Raw genomic sequence first — 10,912 nt, forward strand, 5'->3', positions numbered from 1 at the left:
TTTCTAATCTAAAAACTACAAGAAACTAGACTTTTAAAAAAAAAGTATTTTCGTTGACCATGTCTCCTCTCTCCCATCTCCTGTATTTCTTTGGATTTACTGTAGGAAACTCCACTATGATACTATATAAACAAATGTTATTAGACAACATTTTCCACATTTTACAGGAAAAAACCTGAGACATTTCTCAAATGGAGTGCTTCATATGTGCCAGCACCTGCTAGAAATTAATTCTCCAGGAAAATGGTGTCTGCCAAAGAGATGGAAAAACCAGAGTGAGTCAATGTAGCCTGTGGACCAACTATGTAGCATTAAACCACAAACAGAAAGATATTGCCCAGTGCACTCAAGTCACGACAAATGAACATTTCCCCCTTATTTGCAAAATTCTAGTCGCACAACCCAAAGTCCATAAATTTGTCAGAGAGGATGTTAATAATGTTACCATTATTCTGTATGGCAAACCAGCCTTTGGAAAGCTGCACAGACAGTGTGATATAGGGGTGAATCAGTGCACCAGTATTAAGTCCTGATCACAAGGGTACATGGATATTTAATAGGACATAATGACTCCCATTACTGTGACTGTGTGGTACAAACAAGGACCCCAGCAGAGAGATGTTTTGTAGGTTTTACCAATGCACATTATGGACAGTTGTGTGTGGCAAACATCCAGTTATTAGAAAAGCTTTCTTCCTGAAACCCCTGCTTGGCAAAATAAGGGCGTACTATTGATCATCTTGTGTTTTTCCATCAGCTTCGGCAACAGATTTTAGGCCCAGATGCGGTGTCACTGTACCATAAGCCTGGCTAACACACCAGCGCAAACACATGAACACAATTTGCTGTGACGATACTGTCAGTTAGATTTAATCAAAGCATGGTGGATTAACTCCTAATTCCTACAATGTCTCATACTTCATTTTCCTATAACTTCCCTGAATGTAGAAAAAATAAGGGTGTGTCTCCTCCTGTTTTTCCGGGAGAAAATAAAAGGGCAAAAGGCTGAAAGAGACATATTTAAATAACAGCCAATCTATTCACTTGAAGTCCAATTGCAAACATATGCCTATTGTATGAACCAGACAAAAAAGTATAAAGTGCATTAAAAGTAACAATTATAGCAGTTTAATGTTTATCTAATCTCATCTCATTTTCTGAACCGCTTTATCCTCACTAGGATTTTAACTTGGAAATACAATATCTTTATTTAGACCAGAGAAATTGCAGTGTTCATATTTATTTTCATGAGATAATTTTATTTCTATTGATTGTTGAGACTTCATATGGTTTTACTATTTTACAGCTGTTCATTAGGAATATTTGTGAGAAATGAGAAAAGTACATGAACATAGTCATCTCCATTCACATAATGATTAATGAAAAGACACAAAGTGCTTTAACGTCCACTGATGAAACATCAGGGGCAAACGGGCACTCAGTTGCTCAGGGATACTTAGGCTACGTTAAAGGTGGAACCTAGGCAACAACCTATGCCACAATGTTTTTTTCTTGGACTTGCATTCAAGTTAGCAAACATCCTTTCCCCCCTCCTATACAACAGAAAGTGTACTGTAGTGATAGTAACAGATACACTAAATAAATGAGCAACAGTCATTTACATATTTGTAAATAAAGTTTAAAAATGAATTGCTTGATTTTTATGTTTAATTTAGTACTGTAATGGTGATACTATATATATATATATATATATATATATATATATATATATATATATATATATATATATATATATATATATATATATATATATATATATATATATATATATATATATATATATATATATATATATATATATATATATATATATATATATATATATATATATATATATATATATATATATATATATATATATATATATATATAAATATAAATATATATATATATATAATTAAACATAAAAATCGAGCAATGCACTTTCAAACTTTATTTACAAATATGTGCATGACTAATTGACTATATACATATGTAAATACCTGTTGCTTATTTACTTATGGAATGATGCATAGGCCATGTAAATACCCGATCAATATTAATTCAGATGTTCACTCGAAGTACATTGTCTTGTTTTAATCCTCTTGTTTTAGTTCTATGAAGTCACGAGGGTGTAACTTGTTTGAATTTCCTAAACCTTCTTCTTGTCCTCCCTGCTAATCCAAGTCTCTGCTTGTTCAGTTTTTATTCAGCAATTTTCCATGCTTACTTGTGCATGAAGAGTAGAAGTACTATGTGGGCAATATTGTCTTTGAGTCATACCTTGGTCATCATTTATTAAATGACAGTAATACTGTTGTGGCAGTTGGAAAATTGCATCACAGTTATGTTTAAAAACAAACCAACTAACTTTCAAATGCAAGCACGTTGAAGCCGATTTTAAATACAACATTTACAACATTCCAATATTATACAAGATTAAAATCACTTATCATAGCATATAAAATATCTGTGGATGTCCATAGTCACTGTACTTAAGCGGCAGTACATCCCCCCTTCTTTGTTTTTTTTGCTCACCTGCAGCTTCAAATTTCCTTCATTAGTCCATCTTGACATTTGAATTTACCGACAAAGGTCTAACATCCACAACCTGTGTTTGTGTGCGCCTGCGTGTGTGTGCATGTGTGTTCACTTTTTGTATTTCCTGTATGTTTTTTAATAACCTCGATCTTTCTGATGAGTGGAAAAAGAACACATCTTTTCCTTCATTTGTCCGGCAATTCATCTCTCCTGACATAATTAATGTAATCAAACTTAAGGACATGTTTATCTTTAACCTTAAAGGTCTTTTGCAGCCAGAGGCACGGTATAGAAGCCCCTCGTTTCCATGGATATGTCTGGGGATGTGTTGTACAACACCACATTGACCCAAATGGTCCAATGCATTATTGCTCAAGGGTTAGCTCTGACACCGTAGTTTGAAAAACTGGTGCCTTAAAAAACAGCCTTTAAATCCTTTCAAACATTTGTATTAAAATTGTACCCGTTCTAAAACCTCACTTCTGCAGAGTGTCACCATTTGCCCAACTAAAGCAAATTTTACTTGAGTACTCTCCACTTTTATGAACAAATTAGAAAATCTCATTCCTAGTAAATTTACTTGAGCTCCATGTCAGTTATTGGAGTGGTTTTACTGTCCCAGAAAATTAGCTACTGCTCATGGAATCTTTCTGTTACTTGGATGGGGCGACACAAACTTCCAAATTATGGATGGATCATGGAAGTATGTAATGCTCTATGACAATCCAGCTAAATTGTGATTGGTCCTCTCACAGACACATTTGGAGAAATATCTAGATCAAAAATCTCTATGTACTTTGTTGTGTCAATTCAGACTTGTTGGACTTGTTCCACATCCGAATCTATTAATTCAAGAACTATAAAAAAAGTCAACGTCAATAGTACTTTATAAGTGTAGTAACTGTAATGATCAAACAAAAGAAAATGATCAAACATTAAAGAAGTGATAAAGCAGAAGTTACCACAAACATTGTGTACACTTTTTTTCAACATTGTGAAATGAACAATAATTCAGACCATGAAATTCATTGGCCTTAACACAAGCACAATTTGACAATATGACAAAAAGATTATTGGGATTAAAATGTGAATAAAGCCAAACATAAGATTCAAATCAAGAAGGGGTGTGGGCGAAATACAGAAGAAGAAAAAAAAACGAACAAAGTTAGATTACATTATTTGTTTTCCCATAACAAAGGCTGAAAACTTTAACCTGACTGTTGATTAAAAGTAAGGTTAGACATAGCCTAGTGTCATATTTTGTATCAACACACATTAATTTAAAAAATGACTCACATCTTGCCTTGAGACCTCTCCAGAATCACTGCTAGACATACAAAGTTGGTCCCCTGATAAAAGTCTTGACCTGGCGGAACAGTCAACAGCATTATGAGTCCAATGGACTGGAAACTCTATGCAGAGCGTGTCTCTGGGTATACTGAGCTATTTCTGATCCATGGTGTTATAATAAACACACACATGGCGGATGGACCGAGATGTGCATGAGTGTGTTTGCTCTAGCTGTCGCGTGGAGTGTAGTTGGAACAGAGCGCACGGCTATTTATGTATGGATGTATGTAAACAAAGTGGGTATTATAACAGCTGTGGGGCTCAAAGAACTTCACTGACAGGCAGCAGCTTATCACAAATCTCACCTTTTGAGTTAACCACCTGTTTCAATTATAAAATAAAGGGGGGTTTCCTGAGTTGCTGAGTGTAAAAGCGGTCCATTAAGTGCGATGAATGAAATCTGAGCTACCCTCTGACGCGCAATCAAAGGAGGTGCCTTTGACCTGGAAAGCTTTAACATTTAACAGTACTCTGCCAACCTTCCTGAAGCCAAGCAGGGCCTAACCCAGCTTTAATCTTACAAAACATGCTTTTGGTGTTTACCATTTTTAAATAAAGAAAAATGTCCTCCCTGAATAATCATTTAAAGATAATGATAAATACATGAACACATTTTATTTCTTTCATTCCCCCAAACAATGAGTCAATAAGGAATCAGACTGATATACAGAACAAAATATATGTTCAGATTTTTAGAAATTTCCATTTCTAAAAACAGTAACTAAGCAATACATTATATGCACATTGACTAGACTTTTTTGGCATATTTTCATGCATGTCACACTTTTAGGCAGAAGAAAATAATCACTGTTTTGCATTTGAATTCTACTTTATGTATTGTATCACCTACCAAGATAAGATAGTTAATGTTCAAAAAGAAACTATCTCGTTTTTTTGGCTGCAGCATGATCAAAAAAGTTGGGATACAGTCAGTTACATCATTTGTTCTTTTAACGTTCATTTATATTTATAACGTTTATTTATATTTAAGAACTGAGGGCAATAATTGTTAAAGTGTTGTGGGTGCAATTCTTTCAGATTTTTGGTTGGTGTATGTCAGGGGTCGGGAACTTTTTTGACGAAGAGAGCCATAAACAATTCATATTTTCAAACATTATTCCTTGAGAGCCATACTCAGAATTTAAAAGTAAAAATACATGAAAATGTGAGTATTTATTATTCATTTCACCACTTTGAAAGTAAAAAAAAGTCTGAATTCTTTTGAGAACATTATTTCACTGTTGCTAATCAATGAGTATCAATGAGAGGATGCACACAGAAGAGTCACACAGAAGAGTCTAATGAAGGAAAAATATAATTTAAAAAGGTGCTAGAGATAGTTTCGGTGCCACAGTCACGCTTCCATTGGTGCATCCAGGACTTAGCTATCACCAGCGGTTCCCATATTTTACCACACAGGTTTGAGGGGAGCCATATACACCCATCAAAAGAGCCACATATGGCTCCCGAGCCATGGGTTCCCTACCCCTGGTGTATATAGTTTCAGGTGTTCAACAGTCCGGGTTCATTATTGTCATATTTTACTCTTTTTTAATGTACCACACGTTTTCAATGGGAAAATGGGCTTGACTGCAAGCAGGCCAGTCTACTACCCACATTATTTTAGTACGAAGCCATGTTGTCGTATTAGGTGCAAAATGCGGTTTGGCATGGTCTTGCTGAAATAAGCAGGGGTGTCCTAGAAAAACCTGTTGTTTGGTTAGCAACATATGCTTCTTCGAAACCTGTATGTGCCCTATAACAATAATAATGATGCCTACACAGATGTGTGTTACGCATATTATTGGTATTATAACAGCCCCTTAACATCACAGATGCTGGCTTTTGAACATTGCATCAATAACAACGTAAACGTGACGTAAAGTCTGAACAGTTGTTTTGATCTTCTGCCCAGAGGACACGACGATGGTTTACAAAATAATTTGAAATGTAGACAAAATATAGAACACTTTTCCAGTTTTTCAGCCCATTTTAGGTAAGATTGGGAAGCTTTTTTTCATACCAGCTAATGGCACCCACCTGTTTCTAATAAGTTTTTCACCTTTGGAATGTTGCAAACAGGTGTTTGATGAGCACTAATTTTCTTCACTCATTTTTGTTTAAAAAAAAAAAACTGAGGTTGAAAAGTAAATATATTGCGTATTTGATTAACTTTTGGATAAAGTTGTTCTGCAGAACATCGTATTCTGTTTTTAATGGTTGAAAATTATTTTTAAATCATTAGAGGGTACTGCATTAGTTTATATTAACTTTTTCATAATATTCCAATTTTAAGCGACAAACTAAATTTTTTTTATTATCTACCATAATCATAATTTAAATTAATAGAAGCAAAGGCTTGAAATATTTCAATGTCTATAATGATTCAAAATATGACTTGAATTTTTTCAAATGACTTTGAAAATAAGCCACAAACAAACTTTCACTGAAAAAAAACCTAAATCAATTCATACCAATAAAAATATGCAGTGTTGATTTATGCACAGAGAGTTATGTATGTAGCATGTATATTAATTGCATATGGTAAAAATAAATATAAAAAAAAGATGTGCCTTTAATTTTAGATGTACTGCTGTTGATTTTCCCCTTTGAAATGCCAATAATAAAGCACAGAGAATAGATCAATTTAAAAGTACAGCAAATGAGTATCCTTATTCATTCATCTTCTATACCACCTATCTTCACGAGGGTCACTGGGGTGCTGGAGCCTATCCTAAAGCACTAGAAGAGAAACAACTGGCTTCCCCAAACACACACCCACTCGCACACAGGAAAAATATGGAGTGCCAATCAGCCTCTCATGCATGTTTTGTGGCTATCGAACAAAACCAAAATACCCGGGAAAACAAGTTATTCACTTATTTCGATGAATAACAAAGGAAGTCATATTTTAATGCAATGCAACTTCTGAATTATAGATTCCACAAATTTTCTTTTTGGAGACCAAGGCCAAACACCAAACCTCTAAATAAAGTCAAAAACAATTTTAGGAAGATTTTAAAAATAATTTTTGGTCATCCCAATCAACAGACAGTAAAGAATACCAAGTCTGTCTTTAGTAAAACCCAATGAATAATTCACTAAGTGGTGGTGATTTGTTTTCCTGCATGTTTTAGATCTTCCTGGAACACATGAAAGAATCCCCTGCTATTACTGGGCAAGAAAAATATGCACCACAAGTTAGGATGGAAATTGGAAATTGCTTCTTTTGGAGGAGCTTTTCCGATAATTTGGTTGCTACCCTGGCTAATTTATTTACTGATTCGTCACAGGTTGCAAATAAGTGTTGACGTCAATGTTATGCAGCAGGCCTGGTGTCTCTTGTCGTGGGGCTGGGACTTGTAACGCCAGTCCATTTTTTTAAATAAAATCCTCAATTTCTGGTGGAGTTGGGATTTTTTTTCACAATTAAGAAATCAAAGTGACAACACTTAACTTTGCAGCCAAGTGAACAAACTGAAGGCCAAAACTGGACAATCGTGACCAAATTAAAATGTTATTGACTGTTTCACAACAAAATCTATTGGCGTAAATACTGTCATGGTTTATATTGCTTAACATCATTTTGATGCAACTTTAAATATTGTTTGCTAGTTAGTTTTTAATAGAACCACAAACAGCATGGCACTGATTTCAAAGAAGTGGATTACCCTTATTTTGACACTATGGCTGACTAGTTCTGACAGCAAGGCCTTTCTATGTGGAGTTTGGATGTTCTCCCTATGTGCTGGTATGATTTTTTTCCGGGTACTTTGGTTTTTACTCCCACATCACTCACATATGCGTGAGTTTATGGCAAAATACAGTAAATGTCAACAAAACAACAACACTCTAAATTGTTTGAAGATGTGATTGTAAAAGGATGTTTATTTATATGTGGCCTCCAATTGCCTAGCAACTACAGGGTTCAGGGTGTACTCCATCTCCACTCCATATTCAAATAGGATGGGCTCCACTATCCTAATGACCTTAATGGGGATAAATGATGCAGATAATAGACTTGGCCTAGAAATATGGCAGTACAATAATATAGAGAGGGGACAAAAAAGCAAGCTATATAAATTCAAGAGGTTTTATCATTTAGCTACGTTATGATTATAGTTGTGTGCGTCAACAAAATACATCACACTTTTCTTTTTCGCCCCGTGTGTATGTAAACAGAGGGGCATTTTTAAGAGAACAGGCGTCCAATCAGCCAAATTCAAAATATTGTCATATTACTGACCTTTGACCCTGCTTTTAAATCACCTACTCTGTAAATTTGAGTTAAATGAGTTACCGTATTTACTCTCATTTTAGCCGCTTTTGTCGGACAAGAAATGATGACTGAATTGAGGGTACGGCTTATTTGCACATACAAACTATTGGAGTAATATGAACCATCGAAAGAATTGAGATATTTTGACATTAGACGCAATATAGCTGCCACAACATCTTAAACTTCTGTTAAGAAAATTGGCATTTCTGTATTTAGAAAGTGTCAGGTTCTCATCAAGTTAGACTTTTTTTTTTCAAATTGATTCATATGATATTTTGCATTTACAAAGATAGGCATATTAATTTCCTTATGATATTGACCCTAAGAATGTGCTTTTGATTCATACAGTGTCTCAGAAATACCACTTGTGAGGATTTTTTTAAAAAGATTTTCCCTTCAAAGTAACACATTTTTAGTCCCTAATAAAACCATGAATATGGAGTTCCAATTTGGGAATCAGGGGGCTGCTTATATGCGAAAAATTATAAAATTCAAAAATGTAAAGGCAACTTTCAAGGTGCAGCTTATATGCGAGTAAATACGGCAACTCTTATTGAGTTATAGCAAATTTTCTTAGCTCTTTGCACGTTGACCTCATAACCCCTGTATTCAACCACCTCTTCCGTTTCCTATTACAAACACATCCTGCAAGTTTAATAATAATCCTTTTGTCATTGTTTTGAATTGTCATAACTTTATAACAGATAAGCCTATCTAATTCCCTGGGCAGTTGGTATGATGACCAGAGAAAAAAGGGTCACAGAGTTCAGAAAAATGGCAATTGACTTTGAATTTGGCTCCTCAGGCGGAAATGTGGACGATCCAAGTGCTTAAATAGTTGTTGAGCTATCCTTTTTATGTATACTTTTACTGCTCTTAACATTTAGAAAACGTTCAATGTGAGCATAACAGTATTTTCATTTGACTTTGCATTGCTGCTCTGTCATTTCTCAGACAAGAGTACTAAATTTTCATTTGTGAAATTATAAGCCTCACTAGTTCCTTTGCTTGTTTTGAAATTGTATCGACATATTTTAGAGCCATTACGGGTGGCCATCTTCCACTTTCTTCAGTTGACTTTTAGCTTCATCTATCTTCAGTGACAGTAGAATAAAAATGTAAGTGAACACATAAATTGAATTTTACTGAGTTTAGTAATGCTTTAACAGGCAGGCAAACACATAACGAGTCCAAATCACTTCCATATATACAATATAAGCACACATTTTCACTGAGAACAACACTGATATTACAGTTTTTTTGCTGATTTGTAAGTTTGTAGATGGATATATTAGATATTGCTCTCAGCAAGGGAGCATACAGTATGATTTCATTCACATTGGTGAATTGTCTAAATACAGCACAATAGCACAAACTCTAACTTTGTCTGTACTTCCATTCCAGTTTTTCCAGTGACTCAGTAGTTGACACCCCCAGAATAGTTAATATGATTCAAACGTATGGATCCAAGGAATCAGCTAAAGCAACTTTTTCTTTAGGCAATCACTTTCCAAAAACATATTCGTCCTGAAAAGAAACCATTTCAAAAGATACAAATGACAACAGCAACAGCGGTGAAATAATTTTGAACAGCCTGTGGGTAAAATGACCTCACGTTTCATATATCCCAAAAATGCCCGAGAGAAGTAATTCAACCATAAAGAACATTATGCCTCAGAATCTGTAAACAAGATAGAGAATGTTCCAACTTACAGTAACAATCAGATGAAATCCTGTTAACAAGGAGTTTACATAACTTTAATTTGATATGACACGATTTTTTTTGCCTGACAAATTACATGAACGTTTTCAAAACCAAAACTAATGTAAGTGCTATGATGAAAATTGGTATACAAAACTCTTGGCATCAAGTAATGAATGTCATTAACTTGTTACAGTACCAGCTGATGCATGGATGCATTATACAAATAAATGATTATCATCAGTATTAAACTACAATTCAATTTTAGACCACAAACCATTGCAAAATGAACGTTTCATTGCATTAGTGGAAGTTAGAGTATCGACTTTTCAGGCTATCATTGACAGTTAAACATGGTGAATTCTTTACTTAAGCATGAAACCATCAAAAAAAAGGTTAAACACAGAAATACAGTACTTTCTGACCTGCTGGTTTGACACTCTATTGCCGATTTAGTAGCTCAGACATCTATAACTTTGTCAATAGATCCAGGAGAAAAAGAAAAGCATAATATGTTTAACCAATTAAATTAAACAAGGCCTGGCAAAGAGCCATGATGATAATCATTAGATAAATAGGTAACAATCACTTTGCTTCAAAGCTGCAGAGAGGTTTGTGCTTTGAACATATTGATAGCCAAGATTGAATGTTAGTTATCATACTTTCCGGACAATAAGTCTCTTTTTTTCATAGTTTGGCTTAGCCTGCAACTAATACTGAAGTGCGAAATGTATTTTTTTTCTCTCTGACCGGTCATATCCTATATGTTTTAGTTTTTTAGGCTATAGTTATCTGGAAAAACGGTTATGTTAACAAATGCCTATTTAGTGTGTTTTTATCTTAGTTTCTGATCAAATAAAATGTTAAAAACTCCAGTGGGACTTATGTCTATATTTCTATATTCTTGTGCATTGTTTGGCTGGTGCGACTTATACTCAAGTGTGACCTATAGTCCAAAAAAAGGGAAATACTTGATTAGTTATGTAAGTGACGATGAATGAGGCTTCAAGGTGTGTCATATTTAGAACTTTACATGTGCT

At 34.5% G+C, this 10,912-nt stretch overlaps 1 protein-coding gene across 1 annotated transcript in view; it reads right to left on the reverse strand.

Annotated features, from left to right (window-relative positions):
• lepr (leptin receptor) overlaps window positions 1–4,079 on the reverse strand; it is a 32,596-nt gene extending 28,517 nt beyond the window's left edge. The window contains exon 1 of the mRNA XM_077717706.1: window positions 3,838–4,079. Coding sequence (XP_077573832.1) covers window positions 3,838–3,929 — 92 coding nt within the window. The 5' untranslated portion in view covers window positions 3,930–4,079. The remainder of the gene's footprint in view (window positions 1–3,837) is intronic.
• Between the last annotated feature and the right edge of the window lie 6,833 nt (window positions 4,080–10,912).

The sequence above is a fragment of the Stigmatopora nigra genome, chromosome 5 (genome assembly GCF_051989575.1).
Source record: "Stigmatopora nigra isolate UIUO_SnigA chromosome 5, RoL_Snig_1.1, whole genome shotgun sequence".
Taxonomy (NCBI): Eukaryota; Metazoa; Chordata; class Actinopteri; order Syngnathiformes; family Syngnathidae; genus Stigmatopora; species Stigmatopora nigra.